Genomic DNA, 24,539 nt, shown 5'->3' on the forward strand with positions numbered 1-24,539 from the left:
ATTAATGGCCTCGAGGCTTTTGATCACATTGGGTCACGACTATCATAGTCCTCTCGAGCCACTCGCTCCTTGAAATACTCCTAAGTACGGACTAAAAGATTTTCCATGAATGCAACATGACCAACCATGAAAATACCCAAATCGGCATACCATAAGGCTACCATTGGGGTAAAGCTATACACACTAAGAGGGAAGCCGCACTAATGATTCTAGTCTTGCAAAAATAAATATTCGATCTCCCCAACTAACCACCTTGCCAACATTAAGCAAAATGGCGCATGACAAATGAACACCCAAGGGTTAAAATCTAAAGTGTCAACCAACGAAAGTTATGGTCCAATTAGCCTAAGTCTGAGAGTCGCTTGGTCAAGTGTTATAGGCTTACGCCACGTCATTTTTTTGAGTCTAGGCCACCTCCTTGTATTCATACACGGGTTATAATCAGAAAGATTAATGAAAGTTCGAGTCTAAATCACAACTTCCAATTAAATCCCAGAAACTGGAATCTAAAAAGAAGCAAAAAATTATTTTCGATGTAATTCTTTCGTTAAATTTCAATAAGGTAAAAACAACATTTTTGGATCTACGCTATTTGCACATTTTAAGAAACGACTAAATACGCTTGCAAAGTAAGACAATTTAAAGGTCCACCCTAGGCCTACTAAAATTAAAGGTCCACTATGGGCCTACCAACGAGGCTCACTCAGTCTCGCCTCGTGACTCAAAAACCACAACCATCTACCTTTTAGCCCAAATGAAAAATTTGAAGGAGAAATCCCATGCAAAAAGGAAAAAATAGAAAGAGAAAAGGGAGAGCGAAAAGAGCAAGCCATGAAATACTTAAAAAGAAAGAGAAAAGGGAGAGCGAAAAGAGAGACCCATGAAATACTTAGCCCGTACCTCCTAAAGTGCGAAATTTACTCAAGTAAACGAAGGAAAAGAATTGAGTCAACCAATCCAAATCATAAAATTCTACGATGTCTACCCTTTCCAATCCTTATGTTCTTAGACGCCTTCGCTCTGGGGCCCCTGTTCAGCTCATTTAAACCCACCCATGTTCTCGTTGCCATAACCCAAGAAACCATTACCCCGACTCTTGTTCTTGAACTTGTTATCAACCGCAAACCACGCACGGCCATTGACACGTGCGTCATACCCATTATTTCCAAAACCTGCTCTTACACCACCATCAGTATGATGACCATATAACTTGTTTGGATACATCCTGTTGATATTCCCTTGAGCCGTCCCCATGCTACTCATTGGCCTTGGTTGATGTAAACTCATGACACTAGTTCGAGGCTGCAAATTGTGAGCCCTAGCAAATATAATCCTCATGCTTGACCAATACCTATACAAATTATCCTATCTCATTCAACCCATCTTTCAAACCGTCTTGAGTCACGAATATAAAAAAAATAAAAAATAAAAAAGAAGACAAATGAAAAGTACAAAAAATGTAAATAATACAAAAGCAAACTTTGCAAAGCGCCTCTAAAGTTAGTCTAAAAAGGAAAAGAAGCATCTAGCGCACCTAAAAAGATCCGCCCATAAGTCATTTTCAGCGCCCACAGCTGGGCGCCGAAATCTTTAGCGCCCCATCCAGGGCGCTGAATCTCTCTGCTTGCTAAAATTTGTCCAGAAGTGCTCGTCATTTTATCCGCACATACACAGAACAATAACGAACACTTGGGGGGTACAGCACGTATTCAGATATACGTACCACCAAAAAAAATACATGTACTCAAAAAAATATAAAACAAATTTTTGGCTTACGGCAAGGCAGCAGATTAAAATAATGATAATATTTCACTTAATCTACCGTTTCAAATAATATGTTTCAACCTCAGAACATACTTATCGAATTCGGCATTCTAAGAAACCATTTTCTGGCTAAGAACGCAAGACCTGATTCCAAATTAAATCTATTTAAGGCGGATACGTAGGCAATCCATGATTCGGTCCAACCAATATTAAAGCCTATAGAAAAACAAGAATAAAATAGAAGTCCCTTATTGAAATTTAATTACTTGCAATCTAAGTCAAAAGAAAAATTGAAAGCACGAAGAAGAATCCAAGTCATCAAGATGCCAAAATGAGCACACATCGAAAAAATAATAAGGGCACGTACCCTTGCCAGAAGGAGCACTCACACTCCTAGGCACTTAGCCAAGACTCAAAAAGATCGCTTTGCCTCAATTGAATGGGGGCTAGCGCAAGCGTCCATGACCTCTAAAGTACTCGACTTGACCCTCCCTAAAGCGAACTAACTCACTTAAAGACTTTCTTTCACCACTACACATAGTCGTTCGCTTAAAGACCTTCTTTCACCACTAGACACAGTCATAATCGCCAACAAGTAGTAAAGGCAGTAAGCTTGCAATAAAGAGGATTGTTCTACGGCGTCGCCCCATCGTTCCTTCGAGCTCAGGGCACCCGTTCATGGTAACTCAAATGCTCGCGAATCCCCTTTAAAAAATAAAAATAAATAAATAAATAAAAATCAGACATTGTCAATATGACTTGACACTTAACCAAGGCTCACTCTACTCAGACATATGACACGGGCATCTAAAATCGATATCTGAAACATCGTTAATGGGAAGACATGACAGCAACTGGGGGCTAAAAAATTGAAATGAAAGAGCTAGGGAAAGAACTAAGTATACCTTGACCTTTTGTGCAGACATACACCAAGTAAATCTAAGTCAATTTGAAAACGGTTTATATTCCCGCAATTCTGGAAAAGATGGCCTTAAAAGCCTAAAGCATATGCCAAACGAGCACAAGTATATCTTGACACCTGCACCCTGGCTTCCAGCAAATCCTTAGACAGCATTCCAAAATCGTAACAGTCTTTTGATTCACTCATGTAATCCTGTACGAACCCTTCTATAAGTCAGCCTACTTAGGACACCTCGGATTGTACACAGTAGGACTCGGATTTCAAATAATTTTCAAAGGCTTCTTCGAACATAATAAAGTGTCATTGGTTTAATCTAAGTATACGTTTTGCAAGCGAGTCAAAGATATTTCTAAATATGATTATGGGTAAAGAAAGGCACCTAGCTTTTGGTCGAGACACACTCCAACATGTGATTACCTTGACCATGGCAATGTCGCACAATACGACATTTACAAGAGAAGTAGCAGATCACTACTCGAACGTACCTCGCACTAAACGAGTCTGGTTCAAACTATTCATGATCCATGTCACCATCAATGCACAAAAACGTATGCAAGGCATTATAGCACCAAGCCAATCCCGTAACTGGAATTGGGGGCTTGAGAAAAACACTCTAAAAATGCTCGAAATGACGATTTTATCGCAAATTCTCGACGCTAATGCTATACATACATCATAGGGGCACAATCCTAAGGTTTGATCGCGTAAAACGAACCTTAGGATGGCTACAACCCCTCACAAATTCTAAGCGCTACTTAGAATATATAAAGTCACCCCACTAACAAGGGTAACTGAAAATCGCGAGTCACCAAAACTCCGATCAAACTACTGCACATAACGCTCGCCCTACAAGCGCCCGTTACACAGTCTACCTCGTTCCAAAGCAAAAGCGAAAGAAAAAAATAAAGGATAAGAACTGTCAAAATATACCCAGAAATCATTTTCAACGCCCAGAGCTGGGCGCCGATATCTTTAACGCCCCAGCCTGGGCGCTGAATCTTTCTGCTAGTCACGTTTTGCCCAGATATAAAAATAAGAAAGAAACACCTATGAATCCTCGCATCGAACGAAGTAATAAGCCGTGCAAACCCACGCAGAAGGTGCTACACTTGTTCAAGCACCTGAACGAGGCGTGATGAAGTACTCCAATGCAAAATATAATAATGATATCCCAACACCTGGAGGAATGTTCTAAGACACGCTGTTAGGCCACACAAGCCTACGTCGCACCATAAGTTCAACCATCCCACAGTACAAGTCTAAAAAAAGTGGAAGGCATATCGCACTAATGTGGGCACGACCAAGAGCATGTGTAAAAGAGGCAAAGACTGCTTATCGCCCAAATTCAAAATGCAAGCCTCACGACTCCTACATTAAGGATAAAAGGTAGCAAAATATTGCCACGGAAGGGATAGCTCGCACCCACACGAGCCGAACCCCAAGGCATCTTTCTCGAAAGAACCTACAAAAATCGTATGCCAAAAGGAAAGCATCCCAACATGCATACTTGGGGGCTCCAAGCTACGAAACGACCATAGCAAAATAAAAAAATCTCGAAGCAAATGTTTGAACAATCGAAAGGGCACGATGTTTGAGCCCACTTCATGAATGGGCCTGAACCCTATCAAGCTTCTAAGCAAACTATTCAAAATCAGTCATTGCTCAAAAAAAATGATTCAAGCAAACTGATTAATGGACCGCACACAACGGCCATTCTATGAACGCTCGTTCGCACATACATATCATCATTCTAAGTATCGAACATTCACGAACACGTTCAAAAGGAAAAATATACAACAACAAGAGCAGTCAAAGTCTTACGCCTCAAGGTATGTTCCCCGGGCCATATAGACTTGCCCAACTATCGCAATAACTGTACGCCTTAAGAGCAACAGTTCCTTAAAATAATCGCCCCAAAGCGACAAGCACCGTAGTCCACCAATCGGCTACGGCTTCTCAAGAAAATCATCACGTTCTAAAAACAAAGAAAAAACAAAAGAAAAGAAAAGAGAATACATAGAACTTCCAAGTAAAATAAACGAATGAACAAGAGGCCAACTGTGTCATCAAAAGACCATCCCAAACAACACTTTCAACGCCCCACCTGGGCGTGAATTATTTCAACACCCAGGCCTGGGCGCCGAAAATGAACCTAGACTCAAAAAAGGCCCTAACTTCTATTGGGCCCTGCCGCATCCATTCGACTCAAAAATTGCCGATTTCCTTACTGAAAGTCGCACTTCACGACTTTGTCAAGAGTAGCACACCACTACAAAGATCGCTCGCACTTACGAGCACAATCCCAAACATGATCAAGGACATCACAAATTGCGTGTCCCCAAGGAACCCCTTTGATAAGAAATGACCGTCAAGCACGAATGCTTGGGGGCTCGAAAGAAAATATATATTTCAAAAGAGAGTATGAAAAGTTAAAACAATATTCCCAGACTACGCTGTACGAAGTCCCGTGTTTGGATGTCTCAAAAAATAAAACCAGTTTACGACCTCAAGACAAAGGTCGCCGTTGATACTTATACATAGTCCCATAATCAAGGACCCAGGTAGTGGCAAAATTGAGCCGAAAAGACTAGCTCAAAACCATGAAAAGGTGATGACCACGAGACTATGGTCCATCTAAACACATTGTCAACCCACATTCAGGTTGCAACTAAATCCGAGCATCCCTCGGAAGAATTCGCTCCTATAAGAATGAATAAAAAGAAATTCTCAAAAGAAATCACAAGAAAAAAAATGAAATAGGGACTTGCCCACCTCAATCGGGCAAGATCGAACCACGCGAATTCCAAATCAAGAAAAGACGAATTCAGGGACGTCCACCCTCAGCGGACAGGGCTCTCCCACCTTCAGCGGGCGGGGTCTGCGTCACTAGCCGCGCAGGTCCTCTGTTTTCGAAAAAATAAAATCTTCAAATTCAAAATAGGCTCGCCATCTTTAGCCGGCGGGGTCTACGTCACAAACCGCGTAGGTCCTTATCTTCAAATTTCAAAAACAGATTCGTCCACTTCTATCGGACGGGGTGTCCACCCTTAGCGGACAGGCTCGCCATCTTTAGCCGGCGGGGTCTGCGTCACTAACCGCGCAGGTCCTTAGTCGCTGCAGCGATAACCCTTATCGGTTTTCCCTTTTTCCAAAAATTAAAGGATCGGTTTTCCCTTTTTCCAAAAATTAAAGGATCGGTTTTCCCTTTTTCCAAAAATTAAAGGATCGGTTTTCCCTTTTTCCAAAAATTAAAGGATTGGTTTTCCGTTTTTCCAAAAAAGAACGATGTGATTGGTTTTCCGTTTTTTCCAAAAAGAGCGATGTGCTGGATTTTCCTTCGTTTTACGTCCCATAAAAACAAGGGGGTTTTCTCGTTTAACTAGCCTTGAAAAGGAGAATCTTTAAAAATATTTTTACCTCGTGGTTGGGCTTGGCCAGGCCCAATTACACTTTATAGCTTTGATTTCAAAAACATCTGTAGCTACTCCCAATGACAAAGTGAGGGAGTTTCTACACTTCTTTAGATACTTCCAATGACAAAGTGAGGAAGTTTCTATACTATCCGTTGACAAATCCCAATGGCACGTGAGGGGTATGTCGACACTTCAAGTGATGGCCCTTAAGTCAAATGTTATCACTCGGGGGCTCGTGAGACCCTCGCAAAAACAGGTCACCATGACTTGTGTGACGCACTCCGTCTAATACTTTGACCATCGTCCTTACTCCAAGACTCAGTCAAAGTGGGGGCTAACTGTAGACACCTACTTTTGTCCCCATTCCCGAAAGGGAAGGTTCGATGATGAAAACGTAAATCTCCACTTGACAACGCATCTCCTATAAAATAACGAATCTCATTACCCCTTTTCATTTCACCCAAAACCTGCTATTTATAGAAACCTGCTAAAAATAGTAACTGCCGTAATGGGTAGTTGTTAAAAGTGGCAAGTCATAAAAGATAGAAACCTGTCAGAATTAGGTGTTGCACTCCAACATAAATCCTAAATGAGATAGAAATTGCAAGAGAATCCTATTCCTAATATGATTCGAAAGTAAGAGTCACGTATTAATTAAAATCCTAACGAGCCTAGAGTTCGTAACGGGCCCAGACGCATCCCGTCACAAGGTTAATAAGCACTAAAGGACTCAATTAAATCTCAAATACTCCGGATTCTAGGAATCCGAATCTGACTAAGAAAAACAGCCCAGACCCTATTTTCAACGCCTGGCTCTGGGCGCCGAAATCTTCGACGCCCAGGCCTGGGCGCTGAAAATACCTGGTACGTGTTTTTTCCTAATTCCTCGTGGATTAGAGTTATGCAATTCTATCTTTCCACGAACTCTTTTCTATAAATAGGGCCTTAAGTTCGACGTGAAAAGGACACATAACATACAATTATTATTCTGAGTATTGACTCTAAACCCCTAAGCCTAAGCCTCACGCTGCAAAACTGATCACGCGTTCTGTCGCAATCGATCCATAAATCGAACAGAACGTATCCTGTCCCATAATTTGAGATTCGTTAAATAAAAGGAGAAATAGAAAAGTCAAAGTGGTTAGTTTTCTGAGAACCGTGACGCACCTCTCAAGGGTGCGTCGTAATGTGTCCCTTTTCCATGGTCTAATTGCTTTCCTCGCCCTTTTATGAACTGTTAAACTAACTAAATCTGATTGTTCGATCACGCCTAATAAATATGATATTTTTGGGAAATTGGATTATCATGCTAGGTCCCTTAAAACAATCTAAATCAGATAATCGGGCTCGATCTAGCACTATATGTTGCATATTGTTAAAATCAACTCAGATTAGTTTAATAGTTAACGCATGTCTCTTCAATTATTTATGCTGAGCTAGTAAGGATATCCTGCCTCTGGAGTTATCGAAGAGCGAGTACTCCTCTCGGTAGTTACAATCCCCCGAACCCTCAATCTCTACCCTGCGGGTGTACGTTGAGCGATCCCCACCACCAGGGATCACAAGGGAACCTACGGCCGTCGTGGTCAAACATAATTGCACTCCCTTTATGTCACGATAACCGGGTTTTGTCAGTTTTTCTCATTGTCGTTAAAAACTGAATGGCGACTCCTATATTACTAGTCAATTGGGTGTAAACTCATAGGAAATCCAATTACCCTTGATTTGACAAAAACAAGCGTCACACCCACGAGGGACGAGGTCACGCATTAGCCTCGTGCTTTTTCGACCCCCTCACACTAAGTTAAACATCAAAGGATCTAAGTGAGATTCTTAACCTATATTATATGTCAAAGAATTTAGCTGGATTCAGTATCTACTGAGACTAGAATGAGCTAAAGTTACATGAATAGAATTCAATTGGGAATTATTCTGCAAAAGAATTTATCATGTATGATATAATATGAGGATCGCCAAAAACGTATCGTATGACTTTAGGCATAACGAACATATACCAATCTCTATTGATCTAAGTGAAGATCAACTAGATTGAGATCAAGAATACTTATGGTACTTCAAGAAGTACATAAGATTAGTTCTTAATTCAAGGAAATAAAGATATGCTGAATATTGATGCTACACGCATAAACACTGGCAAAGGATCAAGAAAGATCCCCTTGGAGTTAACCATTGGCAAGGACGAGCTAAAGAGCATCGTGTTTTGAAATGGCAACATGGATTGGAGACCATGAGTTGTTGCGTGGGAAATTAAAATAAAAATTTCTATGTTCCAAGATATAGTTGGAAAGTCTTCCGCATATCTGTGAACTGCTTGGATAAGTAAATCCAAACAAAGCATCACTAGCAACCTAAACAGTTGAAGTAAAAGTACTTATTGCCTAAGAAGCAATAAAACAGGGTTGTTTTAAAGAGTTCTTCACTGAACTTGTGTAGATCACCTGTCTGCTGACTTGATGGTTCTTCATTGCAAAATGCGTAGAACCACTATCGAAGTAAAAAAGACTAGATCACATAATAAACAAACTCAAAAGATCTTATCATCATATCTCGAAGAACATTCGATGAAAAGGATATTAAGATTGGCAAAGCATGATAACTAAACCTATGCAACAAGTGAGAAGCAACACTCACGTTGTAGCACTGGAAATCAAGCATAGCTTTGAATTCCATGAACTGTTTTAAAGATGGGTTTGAGGCCCATGGTTGTAAAACGTTGGGGTTGAACATTTATCATATATGAAATGTATTTTCATATTCCATTTAATCTTGGTTTAGTATTAAATGATGAGTCTCTTCAAATTTGACGATATATTCAAGATAGACTGTCAAGACCAGTCCTGTGACTAAGAAATGTCTATCAAGTGAACTTGAATGTCAAAAGTTGAAAATGGTCCCTGGTCGGAGTTTTCTATAAAGATGGACGCATAGAAAACGTTAGACGACTAGAATGCAAGATGACTAGTAGTTCTGTTTCTTGAACTATGTGGACATGGCAATGTCATAATCATTTGCATAGATACTTACTTTGGGAAGACTAGTATCGGACAGACCAATGAAACTTTACTGTAAGAGATGAAAATCTGTCATAAGTAAATTTCATTAAAATTATTAGACACTAAATCCTCAATACCTGAGTGATTTGAGATTACTTGTTTGAGAACTGGTTACTTTGACGTTGACCAACCGTCGCACCGTAAAAGGAGGCTATAAAGGCAACGCTCAGGTAATCACCTATCAAACGAAGTCTAATCTCAAGATCGCAAGATTGGGATTGTCCTCCCATAAATCGGGATGAGATGCTTAAAAGTTGTACAAGGCCACTCGGAGAGCTAGAAACTGTAAAATGCATGGCCGTGCTCGGATGAATCATAGGCTATGATTATCTGTTTATTTGATCAGTTGAACTCTGAAACCGAGAAACACCTCTGGACATAATAAGGATGAAAACTCTTACCTTATGTTCAAGAGCAAGCATCGAGCGACAAAGGAATTAGGTAAATGCACACTTGTCCCTAAGGACAAGTGGGAGACTGAAGGAAATTGTGCCCTTGGTCCAAGTATGCATTCAATGTTAAGTCTAATAAATGCGGTTCAGTATTAATTAACAAGTTAATAATTCAGTGAGATCAAGTGAGCTGAATGCCTAGCTAGAGGCCGCTTCAGTTCAAGTGGAATTAATGATATTAATCCACAGCTTACTCTTGACAGAACCCGTAGGGTCACACAAATAGTACGTAAACGGATCAAGTATTTAATGGCATTAAATACTCCATCTATGGATATTCGGAATCGACGGATCTTGGTTTCAGTGGGAGCTGAGATCGTCACAAGCAAGAAATGAATACTCCGGAAACGATGATATTGCCGGAAACGGAAATATGGATCGTATCGGAAATATAAATATTATCCAAGTTGTAGATGTTGCCGGAAACGGAAACATGGTACGTATCGGAAAATATTATCGGAAATGGAAATATTGCCGGAATCGGAAATATTGCCGGAAACGGAAATATTGTCAGAATCGGAAATATCATCGGAATCGGAAAATAATTCCGGAAACGGAAATATTAAATATTTGTTCGAAACGGAAGTTAATTCCCGAATCGGAAATATTAAATATTGTTCGTATCGGAAATGAATTCCGGAACCGGGAATTTAATCGGAAGTGTATCGTACGAATAAGCATCGGACGAGGCCTGCCGGACGAAGGCCCGGCACGAAGCCGGGCCATCGCCCAGCAAGCCAAACGCGCGCCACACGCCCAGCCAAGGCAGCGCCCAGGCCCACCGCAAGGCAGGCCCAGCGCGCGCCAAGGCCACGGCTGTGTGGGCCTCGTGGCGTGGGCTGCTGCTCGCACGCACGCGCATGGGCGGCCCTCGTGGCTGCCGTGCGTGTGTGTGTTTGTGTTCATGCACGATTCCTAAAGTTATTAGGATTTGGTATATGATAAAATTCCTATTCCTAAAAGGATAAATTAATTAATTAGAGTTCGTATAGGATTCTAAGTTTAATTAATTTGTATCCTACTAGGATTCCAATTCCCTTTCCATGCCTCTACAAATAAGAGCCTAGGGTCATAATTTATAGATACAATTGAAGTATTCAAAGGTAAATTTTTGAAAGAAAAATCAGCCATACACTTGCAAACACAATAGCCGAAATTCCTCGTAACCTTAAGGGCGATTCTAGTTGGTCTAACTTGAGGCGGATCCGAACGTACTGTGGACTATCTACGGAGGGACGACATTTGGAGTCCTAAAGACTTGTTCTTGTTCGGTTCGGGCGCAGCTAGGGAGGGCACGCTACAAAGTGTATGCTCCTAAATTATGCTAGATGATTATGTGTAAATAATATGTTTCCTGGCATTAAGGTTTTTCCGCATGATTTATGTTTTGTCATATGTATCATAACCTAACACACAACGGCTATAAGAATGTTAGCATACGGCTTAGCTCCAGATGCGGTTGACGAATACCTGCTTATAAGTCAATCAACGGGAAAAAACTCGCTACTACATTTCATTAGTGGGGTAATCAAGCACTTTGAAGCTGACTACTTGAGGAGTCCAACAGATGAAGACTTACGGATGATCCTTCATCGAAATAAAGAGCGTGGATTTCCCGGAATGATTGGTAGTATTGACTGCATGCATTGGGAGTGGAAGAATTGCCCTATGGGTTGGAAAGCTCAGTATGCTGGCCGTAGTGGATCAGCAACTCTCAATTTGAAAGTTGTTGCTGACTATGATCTTTGGATTTGGCATGCTTTTTTTGGTATTCCAGGTACGTGCAATGACCTTAATGTCCTATATCGCTCTCCTGTTTTTGATGATGTTTTGCAAGGTGTAGCACCCCCTATACGTTTTACTGTTAATGGGCATCAATACAACATGGCATACTACCTAACCGATGGTATCTATCCGAACTGGGCTACCTTCATCCAAGGAATTACTCTGCCTCAAACCGATAAGCAAAGACTCTTTTCGGTAAAGCAATCCGCGGTTCGAAAAGATGTTCAGCGTGCTTTTGGAGTTTTACAAGCGAGATTTGCAATTTTAAGGCAGCCATCACTTGTGTTTAACGAAGACATATTAGGCGATATCATGAAAGCTTGTATAATTATGCATAACATGGTTGTTGAGGATGAACGCCATACTTATATGCGCTACGAAGAGTTAAGAAATTCTTATGAACAACGACCTCCTCCGCGCGCTACAGGAGGGGCCAGTTCAAGCACGACGGTAAATAACGATGAACCTTTTGAGGTTAACTTAGGGAGGCCGATCAACTTAAACAATTATCTGACTAGAAGAACCGCTATGCGTAATAGAGAAGTGCATGACTCCCTTAAACATGATTTAATGGAACACATTTGGCAAAAATTTGGACGCAACAATCATTAAATTATTGACCGACTTTGATATCCCCAACATCAAGGCTTTAATTTAAAGAATGAGTTTGATCCATCAATGTACTAGTTCTTTAAGTCTTATCTTATTTTTAGAGTTGTATAATCCTTTAATGTAATCGTATGTTCAATTAATAAAATTACTCATTATTTACTACTATTAATTAGTAATTTTGTTATTATTTATCTAAATTTAATTAATAAATTTTAAATAATTAGTTATTATGTATAAGTAGTACTTCCTCCGTCTTTTAATACTCGCAACGTTCCTTAGTTTCACGCATGCCAATGCACAACTTTGATCATTTATATCTTAAATTCTCTTTATGCAAAAAATATAAAAAGTTGATATTTTGAAAATACATATTGAGACGAATTTAACAAGATCCCACATGACTATGTTTTATCTTATATAAAAAACACTACGAATAGTCAAAGTATACTATATGAATAGTGACAAAAGTCCAAACGTTGCGAGTATTAAAAGACGGAGGAAGTATTTACTTAAACGTCATTAATTAACATAAATATATTTATTAATAAACATAATTATATAACTAATATTAATAAGGTAGGTATATAGTTGATGGAGAATGTGGTAGAGAGAGAAGTGGTGGGTAGAGAGAGTAGGAAGGGGAGAATTTTTTGCACATGGATAAGAGGGTGGTGGGGAAAAATAAAATGCAAATGGGGAAATTGGAAAATGATGAGTGAGAAAGTGGGTAGAGAGAGAGGGATGAGAATTTTTTTTGCACATGATTAACAATGGTCTAAAATGGTCTAAAATATCTCTAATAATAACAAAGGCCAAATCAATCAATATATACGGCTACTACTAAATATATATACTTCATATAATTGACAGCTTAAAAGTATTATTGACAAAACAAGCACAATAAAAATATAGAAAACCCCTTAATCGCTCCATAATTTACTTCCAAAAATCAATCATTTTCCTCTTTAGTTATATTTTAATTTGCTTTCTACTCCGTATTTAAGTAATTTCGCACGTAATATGTGCATATAAAACTAGTTAATGATAAGCGAACCGTCCAACATAAAACTTAGTAGATAGTCCATAAACACGTTGTAAAATCTAATAATTGCATTAAACTTAGTACGTAAATAAACAGCAATGATTGAAACTTATCAACTTTGGACAAACCTAACAATTAAAAATTATAAAAGGTGAAGTTGAAGATCATGGTCCAATATTAGAAAGTGAAGTTTATGGTGTTCGTTAGTTTTTAGCATCCTAAGAAATCATCAAATCAATTACTTCAACAAGATTTAATTATTTGCATGCAACTTTCTTAAAAGCAACTAAGAATTAAAGCAGATCGATCGAGATTGAACTGACCTAAGCTTTCTCTCATTATTCTACAAAAGGAAAGATTGTCCGCGTATATGTGTGAAATCAATCTCATTCTGATAAACATCTCACATCTTTACCAAATTAGACATATATGTATATATGCTACTAAAATTGAGTGGGATTGATCTAGTTATCCATCGTTCACCATTACATTTGAACTACTACTCGACGAATTATGATCGATGTGGAATTGTGGATAGTTACCTTGATTGGTTATAGTTATATTAAGTGTATCCTACCAATTGTTTGTTGGTTTAGTGGTGATTGAGGCTTTACTAGGTAGGGAGGACCGCGTGTTCGATCCTCCACAACAATAATTGGGAGGAGATTAGTATTTATCCACCCAAAACTCGCCCCGAAACCGTATTAAATAAGGGTAAACCGGGTGGTAACACCAAAAAAATGTCTACTACTTAATCGAATTATGATCGATGTGGAGGTTAATTAGTTATCATGATTGGTTATAGTTATATAATTAAGTGTCTACTACTTGATCGAATTATGATCAATGCGGATGTTAATTAGTTATCTTGATAGGTTATAGTTATTTTAAGTGTCTACTACTTGATCGAATTATGATCGATGTAGATGTTAATTAGTTACATTGATTGGTTATAGTTATATTAAGTGTAAGATATCGTTTACATCATTGTCCTTTTGTGATTCTTTAAAAAAAATACACTTACAATCCGGTAGCAGAAACAATCGAGAATAGGGCATACGGCGGGGTCGTTTTTTCGGATATCGGATATGTGTGGCAACACACATATCAGCTAATAGACAAATAGCTAAAAGACAAAAAAAAAAGTATCATTCATGTTAAAAAAAGTACAATTCTGTAAAAAATAAAAGTACCATTTTTGTTTAAAAAGTACCATTTAATTTCTTTTTTGTCTTTTTTCCTATTTTGTCTACTATGATATGCATTTGCAAGCACATATCAAATATCCGAAAATATTTTCTCGGCATACCTTCAACATTTCATGATTTTCCATCAAACTAGCGGGCAGTAGCCAATTGGCCATAATGGGTACGGTGCTAATTATATTTATTAAATACCCGATTATATTTAGGTCTTGTTCTCTTTAACTTATAGGACCTTATTTTCAGGTTCTATAAGTTCAGATAAGTTTCAATAACTTCAATAAGTTTCAATAAGGTCTTATAAATTCCAACAAGGTTCTATAAGTTTCAATAAGGTTGTATAAGTTTCTATAAGTTTTTAAATAAAATATGTAATATTATGATTATTTGCGTTGTTTTATAAATACATCATATTTATGTTATTATATTAAAATTGTTTGTGATCACTAATTGAAGTTAATAATTAGCAATTACTTTTTTTTTTTTTTGAGGGGATAATTAGCAATTACTTGTAAGTATTAATTAAGTTATTATTAATTTATCATCAATATAATTTTAAGAGGAAAACTTACTTTTAAATATTACGTGTACATCACAAATCAATTGACGGTCTTTTTGGTGAGACATACAACAAATAACATGTACGTAGTAGTAATCACAACGTTTTGCAACACCGTCTATAAATATTTAGAGGTATCATATTTATATATCTTATCAATTGATTGCTTCAATCATCAGAGTATAAATTTTGGATAATTATTTTCAATATTATAATGGTCAAAAGTTTAGTAATAATCTATCAAACTTTAAATAAATTCTAATAAGGTTTAATAAGATCTTATAAGGTCATATAAGGTCCAATAAGTCCTATAAGTTCCAATAAAGTCCTATAAGGTCCAATAAGGTCGTATAAATTCATATAAACTCTTATAAGTTTCAATAAGGTCATATAAGTTCCAATAAGGTCCTATAAGTTCATATAAAATAAGTTCAGATAAATTCCTATAAGTTCGGATAAATTCAGATTAAATAAGTCCAGATAAATTCAAATTAATTCAGGCCTTATAAATTAAAGAGAACACACCCTTAGTGGCAAACGATTTATTTTTTGAACTCATTTGCTTATTTTGAGCTACCGCTTCGAGTATATAATGGATACCTCTCTAGATCAAATTAACTACGGAGTACTTAGCTTTGGGCAACTTTCTATGTGTAACCAGTCGGCTTTACTAAGGTACAACGACTAGATCTCCTTTTTCTTTTCCTCTACTAGTTGAATCGCCGTGTGCTTTGACGCGTCAGTCAACTTTGATATTTCATATAAATAAAATTATTTATTTAATTGTGAAGTAAATAGACATTTGTGCTTCCTCCGTCCCAAAACTCGTTATACTTTTCTTTTTCATCTGTACCAAATTACTCGTTATAATTTTTTTCGACCCATTTTATAAAAGTTTTTATTACTTCCTATGTAGACTGTAGTTTAAAAAGTGATACACTTTTCTTAAATGATAGTATTTTAGAAAGAGATACACTTTTCTTTTTTGACATATTTTGGTCCCCACTTCCATTTTATTAATATTTCTCTTTTTCTTGTGGTCCTACACTTACTTACATCATCTTTTTACTATAATAAATAATTCACTCATTACCCCACTTTCATCTTATTTTAATAAATTCAATTCAATCTCCTAAAAATATATGCTGGTCAAAGTGTATCTCTTTTTAAAATACGGAGTGAGTAGATTTTAATAGATGTCATTTTCTCACTTTGGCCCACCACACAAATATTTTAATTCCAACTCTCTTATCCTTTAATATCCAAAGAGACTAAGATCATTCAGTTGAAGTCTGTTGGTGTTTACTCACCTACTGCTACTGCTTCCCTTCTGCTCTCTGCAGTCCTACACCACAAGCATCTAAACAGCTCGAGGCAACCAAACAACAGCAATGCAACATTCTAGAAGCTTCATGATGACATCACAGCTCTAACAACTTTCTCATTCTGTTATGGATTCTGTTATGCATCATGTAATGACATCATTCTTGTAACTGATTCTCTCCTAGCTTGTAACAGCTGATGTGTACATATAAGGCCATCTTATTGGTTGAGCCACATCATCACACTTGTATATATATATGTTGCTTGCTGTAATTCGTTCAATTCAATTCAATAAAAAGAAAGCTTTAGCTAAATTCTGTTTCCTTATTCTCTCTCTCTCTTTCTAATCAGCAAGCTGATATTTAGCTTGTGAAGAAATCAACCCAAAGTGGTGATTTCTGATATGGTATCAGAGCAGATGATCGTATGATCCTGCTGCAAATTCCTCCTAGCTTTGTTCATAGTTTGATCAATTGATCATAAATTTTTCTGATCAAAATTCTTCGAAGAGATTGTGTGTTTCTGTTAGCAAAATGCCTGCAGATCAGCAAGAACCTTCTCAGAATCCTAACTCTGCTTATTATCTAAGCAATAGTGATTTGAATGCCACAAAATTAGTGAGCATTGAATTTGAAGGAAAATGTTTCAGTGATTGGAGGAGGTCAATGATGATTGCACTTTCAGCCAGAAATAAATTGTGTTTTGTTGATGGCAGTTTGAATCAGCCAGCACCAAATTCTGCAAATCACAGAATATGGATCAGGTGTAATGATCTAGTAATCTCTTGGATGCTAGCTTCTCTTGAGCCAAAGATTGCTAGGAGTGTTCTTTATCTCAAAACTGCAAGAGCAATTTGGCTTGAGTTGGAAGATAGATATTGCAGGGAATCTGGTCCTCAACTGTTCTCAGTTCAACAACAATTGAGTGAGTTAACACAAGGAGATGAAGAAGAAGTAGCTAGTTTCTTCACAAAGATCAAAATGCTATGGGATCAGCTAGATGGACTAGAGCCATTACCTGTTTGTGTTTGCACTGGATGTAGCTGCACACTCACACAACAGTTGCTCAAAACACAGCAGAATCAAAGGCTAATTCAGTTTTTAATGAAGCTGAATGACAAATATGAGCATCCTAAGAGCACTATACTTATGATGAGTCCTTTACCTACAATTTCAAAGGCATATGGACTGCTCCTTCAAGAAGAACAGCAGAAAGAAGTACACAATCACAAACATCAGTCACACACAGAGTCCACTGCATTTAATGCTAGGAGATTTGACAATAAACCTTACAAAGGACCATACAACAACAGCCCTAATTCTCAGAATACAGGAACTGGAAATCAATACAAAAATTTCACCAACAGAAACAACCTATATTGTGAACATTGCAAGATGAAAAATCACACAATTGACAAGTGTTGGAAGTTACATGGGTATCCTAAAGATTTCAAGGGAAAAGGAAAAAGAATAGCAGCAGCAGCTCAGTTAGATGAGTACATTCCAACAGCAAACAAGACAGATGAAGGATCAGGAGTAGTTCATGCTACTTTCACTGAAGATCAGTACACTCAGCTGATGCAATGCTTGCATACTCAACAAGTTGCTAGTCAAGCAGAGAATTCTAGCTCTCACTCTCTTGGTCTAGCAACTACCTATCAACCTCAAGGTACATTCTGTCTCATGTCTAAATTTAATAGAAATTGGATTTTAGACAGTGGAGCCAGTGATCACATGTGTTCTGATTTGTCTTTATTCAAATCTTTTGAACCTGTGATTGATGGTAAACATTCAATAACTATACCTGATGGTACTGAACTCCAAGTGAAACATAAAGGTATCATTAATCTGAGTGGAGGAATCACACTCAGAGATGTTCTTCATGTTCCAACTTTCCAGTTCAATCTGATTTCTATATCAAAATTGTGTCATGATACAAACTGTTCAGTTTCATTTACAAGTGGTGAATGTCTTATCCAGGACCATTCCAAGAACAAGCATACTCTGCTTGGTAAATTGGAGAAAGGTCTATACAGTTTAAGTGAGGAATTCTTGGTGACAGAATCCAATATAGCATCTCCTAAATGTGCACTTTCTTCTACCAGTTCAGCTGAAGTTCAAGAAGCCAAATTATGGCACCTAAGACTAGGACATATGTCATTTGGCAAAATAAAAAACCTACAAGGTGTAAATGTACAGGGTTGTATAGCTGAATCTTTCTGTCAGATTTGTCCTCTAGCAAAGCAGACTAGATTTCCATTCCCAAATAGCTGTATTAAGTCTACTAGACCTTTTGAACTATTACACATTGATGTATGGGGGCCATATTCAGTTTTAGATTTTTCTGGATGTAATCAATTTCTTACTATTGTTGATGATTACACCAGAATGACTTGGACATATTTCATGAAAAATAAAACAGATTCAGTCAAGATTATGTCTCAATTTTTCATTGATGTTGCAACACAGTTTGAACTATCAGTCAAATATATTAGGTCAGATAATGCTCTTGATCTTACTGAAGGAAAAATGAAGGATTTGTTCCTTAGCAAAGGCATACTACATCAAAAGAGTTGTTCTTATACTCCTCAACAAAATGGTGTTGTGGAAAGAAAGCACAAACACCTTCTAGAAACTGCTAGAGCTTTAGCTTTTCAATCAAAGCTACCTGACAGACACTGGAACCACTGTATTCTTACTGCAACATATCTGATAAATCGAATGCCCTTGAAAAGCATTGACTTCTGCACTCCTTATGAAAGACTATACAAAACCAAACCTGATCTTTCTCACTTGAGAATATTTGGTTGCTTATGTTACATAACCACACCTAAGATCCACAGATCCAAATTTGACAAGAGAGCAGAACCATGTGTTTTCTTAGGTTATCCACCAAACCAGAAGGCTTATAAAGTCCTAAATCTAGCTACCAACAGCTTGATCATTTCCAGAGATGTAACTTTCTATGAAAAACATTTCCCTTTCCATTATTCCTCTTCTCCCAAACAGGCATATTCTAACCAATTTTTTCTTCCTATTACCACTCCATTTACAGATTCTAATCCTATCTCTTCTCCTATACTAGACAACCTTCATTCTCCATCTGCTTCACCATCCCCAATATCAACACCAATATCAACACCTTCTTCTCTCACTCACACTTCTGAACATTCTCCACCTCATATTTCTATCTCTTCTCCCACAGAACCACCTGAACAACCTCAAAGAAAATCAACAAGAGTTTCAAAACCACCCTCTCATCTCAATGATTTTGTGTGTTCAAAACCTGTGAAACATTGGTGTAATTTGGTTGCATATGATAGCCTCCCTGAGCAACAGAAGACCCTTATTGCTGCTCACATGGATTACATTGAACCAACTTCTTATCAAGAGGCAGCCAAAGACTCCAATTGGTTAGTTTCTATGGAAAAGGAAATCACAGCATTGAACAACAATCATACTTGGGATTTTGTTTTGCTTCCCAAGGGCAAGAAAGCTATTGGCTGTAAATGGGTGTTTCGAATTAAAAAGAATGCAGATGGCACCATTGAAAGATACAAAGCCAGATTGGTAGCTAAGGGTTTCACACAAAAATATGGCATTGATTACCATGAAACTTTTTCTCCTGTTGTCAATATGTCAACTATTAGATGCATCATTTCTCTTGCTGCCAGCAGAAACTGGAAATTGTTTCAACTTGACATCAACAATGCTTTTCTACATGGCAATCTAGATGAGGAGGTTTATATGAAAGTTCCTGAGGGTGTTTCAGCTCCTACTGGTCATGTCTGCAAGCTTACAAAATCTTTGTATGGTCTAAAACAAGCTTCTAGGCAGTGGTTTGCTAGACTACTTGATGAATTGAAATCCCAAGGGTACACTCAGAGCAAAAATGACTACAGCTTATTTATTAAACATGATTCTTCTGATATCACCATAGTTGCTGTCTATGTTGATGATATTATTATCACAGGATCAAATGAAACCACCATTGATGCTCTCAAAGCTCATTTACATCATACTTTCAGTATTAAGGATCTTGGTCTCCTAAATTTCTTCCTAGGGATTGAAGTTACTCACACTGCTGAAGGTTACATTCTTACACAAAGAAAGTACACAAAGGAAATGCTTAGTGACTGTGAACTTGATATCTCTAAGCCTGTTGTCACTCCTTTTCCTCTCAATCGAAGGTCAAGCATGCCCCAATCCTGATCTTTACAGGTGTTTTGTTGGCAAACTTAATTTTCTCACTCACACCAGACCTGATTTGGCTTTTGCTGTTCAGTCTCTCAGCCAATTTATGCATGCCCCAACCACTTCTCATCTTGATGCCCTCACTCATACTCTCAGATATGTTAATCACACAGCTGGGCAAGGAATTCTCCTAAAGGCTACTGAACAGCTCACTTTACAAGCATTTTGTGACTCTGATTGGGCTGCTTGCCCTACCACCAGAAGATCTGTCACTGGTTATATTCTTCTTCTTGGAAACTCACCAATCAGTTGGAAATCCAAGAAACAATCTACAATTTCCAGGAGTTCTTCTGAAGCAGAATACAGGGCTATGTCTCAAGCAGCTAGTGAAGTGACTTGGATTGTTAGATTGCTCACAGAATTGGGTATTCATGATCTACAACCAGTTCACCTTCATTGTGATAACCAATCTGCTTTGCATATTGCCAAGAATCCCATTTTCCATGAGAGAACTAAACATATCGAAGTTGACTGTCACTTCACTAGAGACAAGGTTCTTGAGGGCTTAATTCATCTAAGTTATCTTCCTACTTCTAATCAATTAGCTGATATTTTTACTAAAATCCTTCCTGGTCTACAGCATAGGGTTTTATCCTCCAAACTTGGCATGGTAAATTTTCTTCCCACCCCAAGTTTGAGGGGGGGTGTTGGTGTTTACTCACCTACTGCTACTGCTTCCCTTCTGCTCTCTGCAGTCCTACACCACAAGCATCTAAACAGCTCGAGGCAACCAAACAACAGCAATGCAACATTCTAGAAGCTTCATGATGACATCACAGCTCTAACAACTTTCTCATTCTGTTATGGATTCTGTTATGCATCATGTAATGACATCATTCTTGTAACTGATTCTCTCCTAGCTTGTAACAGCTGATGTGTACATATAAGGCCATCTTATTGGTTGAGCCACATCATCACACTTGTATATATATATGTTGCTTGCTGTAATTCGTTCAATTCAATTCAATAAAAAGAAAGCTTTAGCTAAATTCTGTTTCCTTATTCTCTCTCTCTCTTTCTAATCAGCAAGCTGATATTTAGCTTGTGAAGAAATCAACCCAAAGTGGTGATTTCTGATAAAGTCACGAGAACTAGATGGGTGTATACGTCTAACAAACTGATCGCCGTAGACATCACATTACATGAAACTCCACAGTAGCAACTCCTTTTTATCAGATCTGCACAATATGCCTGTATGCATGATTCCCTTTTTAGCGATTAACAGTAGCCTGACATGAGAAATACACGTTCAATGTGGTAAGAGACAGTGAGAAGATCATGAGGACTAAAATTCTAAAGAACTCATTTCAACTTTCAAACGCAGTGGAGGAAAAACATGTTGAATGGGTGCATGAAATTGTGAAATGAGATGGACGTGATATGCAGCCAACACCACTAATCAATGCCTTTTATATGCACCAAATTAAACCCTGGTTCCTCTTATGATGGCATTCATTAAATATGAAACTAATAGTGATAACAAAGTACGTTCCCTGAAATCATTAATTCTGATATAATTGTTACTACTAAAAACATACTACCTCCATTTCAGAAAGCTCTTTACAATTACTATTTGCACGATCTCCAATGCAATATTTAACTACTAATTAATATATCCAATTTCGTATGTGAAAAAATTATAAAAAGTTGATATTATGAAAATACATACCGAGATTAATCTAACAAGATCTTACATGTAACGTTTTGATGTATATAATAGTGAATTTACGGTCAAAGTTTTCATATTTTTGACACGTATTTCAAAGCGTAAAGAACTTTCAGAAACGGAGGAAGTATATGTTAATTTACTCATTTGACCAGATAAAATATTCACGAAATCCCCAAACTTTCTCCTTCTAACACAAACAGACTTTACATTAAGTACACAAGCAAGAATTTAACTTTCTCCTTCTAACACAAACAAACTTTACATTAAGTACGCAAGCAAGCATTAATTCGATGATTAATAGAACTGCACTTGGGTAAAGTAAGGATTCATGTGACATCAATTCCCTCATTGCTTGACACAGACCAAGAGTTATATGAGCCATTTGGAGGAAATATGTCCTTCACCCAAGGTGCATTAGTCTAATACCAAGGTCCACATTAATTACGAACAATTAATTTAGTAAGATCAAGTGATCGGAACGGCTAGCTGGAGCAATGCTTCCGATCAGTGAGTTCTAATCTATATTAGGCTCACAACTTACTCTTGACTGAACCTATAAGGTCACACCATTGGCATGTAACAGATCATTGGATTAAATGAATCGGAAATTCATTTAATAGCTTTTCGGGAAATTAGTTCGAAAAACATAATTATACGATTTAACATTGGATCGTGATATTGAAGGAAATAGTGCCCTTGGTCCAAGTATGCATTCAATGTTAAGTCTAATAAATGCGGTTCAGTATTAATTAACAAGTTAATAATCCAGTGAGATCAAGTGAGCTGAATGCCTAGCTAGAGGCCGCTTCAGTTCAAGTGGAATTAATGATATTAATCCACAGCTTACTCTTGACTGAACCCGTTGAAGGAAATAATGCCCTTGGTCCAAGTATGCATTCTATGTTAAGTCTAATAAGTGTGGTTCAGTATTAATTAACAAGTTAATAATTCAGTGAGATCAAGTGAGCTGAATGCCTAGCTAGAGGCCGCTTCAGTTCAAGTGGAATTAATTATATTAATCCACAGCTTACTCTTGACTGAACCCGTAGGGTCACACAAATAGTACGTAAACGGATCAAGTATTTAATGGCATTAAATACTCTATCTATGGACATTCGGAATCGACGGACCTTGGTTTCAGTGGGAGCTGAGATCGTCACAGGCAAGAAATGAATGCTCCGGAAACGATGATATTGCCGGAAACGGAAATATGGATCGTATCGGAAATATAAATATTATCCAAGTCGTAGATGTTGCCGGAAACGGAAACATGGTACGTATCGGAAAATATTATCGGAAATGGAAATATTGTCGGAATCGGAAATATTGCCCGAAACGGAAATATTGTCAGAATCGGAAATATTATCGGAATCGGAAAATAATTCCGGAAACGGAAATATTATATATTTGTTCGAAACAGAAATTAATTCCGGAATCGGAAATATTAAATATTGTTCGTATCGGAAATGAATTCCGGAATCGGGAAATTAATCGGAAGCGTATCGTACGAATTAGCATCGGACGAGGCCTACCAGACGAAGGCCCAGCACGAAGCCGGGCCATCGCCCAGCAAGCCAGCGCGCCACAACGCACCAGCCAAGGCTGCGCCAGGCCCACCGCAAGGCAGGCCCAGCGCGCGCCAAGGCTGCGGCAGCGTGCGGGCCTCGTGGCAATGGGCTGCGAGCTCGCGGGCTGCGCGCGCGCGCATGGCGCCCCTCGTGGGCTGTTGTGCGTGCGTGTGTGTGTTTGTGTGCTATACGAATCCTAAAGCTATCAGGTTTCGACATATGATTAAATTCCTAAACCTAAAAGGATGAATTAATTAAATAAGAATTCTATTAGGATTCTAGTTTAATTAATTCATATCCTAATAGGATTACAATTCCCTTTCCATACCTCTTTAAATAAAGGCCTAGGGTCATTATTTTGAATAGAGAATTCAAGTATTCAAAGTGATTTTTGAGAGCAAAAATTCAGTCACATAATTGCCTATATGTGCCGAAAATTCTAAGTACCTTAAGGGCGATCCTAGTTGGTCAAGCTTAAGGCGGATTCGGACGTGCTGTGGACTATCTACGGAGGGACGACACTTGGAGTCCTAAAGACTTGTTCTTGTTCGGTTCAGGCGCAGCTAGGGAGGGCACGCAACAAAGTGTATGCATCTAAACTATGCTAAATGATTATGTGTAAATAATATGCTTTCATGGATTTATGGTTTTTCCGCATGATTTATGAATTGTCATAGGTATCATAACCTAACAGTGGTATCACGAGCCTCTTATTATTTTCATAATCTAAATTGCATGAACATGGTTAAATATTACAAATTTGCAAGAATTAAAAGGGGTGATTAATTTTCGTAATTGTTAATTAATTGCAAATTGCGTTTATTTAATTATACGTACGCAGTTTTTCGGCAGTTTCTTCGTTACTCATCCAAATCGAGTGATTTTTGTGTCAATTCCGCAT

At 37.9% G+C, this 24,539-nt stretch overlaps 1 protein-coding gene across 1 annotated transcript; it reads left to right on the plus strand.

Annotated features, from left to right (window-relative positions):
* The first annotated feature begins 11,053 nt into the window (after positions 1-11,053).
* On the plus strand, positions 11,054-12,022 carry LOC110775024 (uncharacterized). The gene has a single exon (XM_021979627.2). The coding sequence runs from the start codon at positions 11,054-11,056 to the stop codon at positions 12,020-12,022; it is 969 nt and encodes a 322-aa protein (XP_021835319.2).
* The last annotated feature ends 12,517 nt before the right edge of the window (positions 12,023-24,539 follow it).

The sequence above is a fragment of the Spinacia oleracea genome, chromosome 3, assembly GCF_020520425.1.
Source record: "Spinacia oleracea cultivar Varoflay chromosome 3, BTI_SOV_V1, whole genome shotgun sequence".
Lineage (NCBI taxonomy): Eukaryota > Viridiplantae > Streptophyta > Magnoliopsida > Caryophyllales > Amaranthaceae > Spinacia > Spinacia oleracea.

Coding starts and splice junctions, on each gene's coding strand:
- LOC110775024 (XM_021979627.2), top strand. CDS start 11,054: ATGTTAGCATACGGCTTAGCTCCAGATGCGGTTGACGAATACCTGCTT.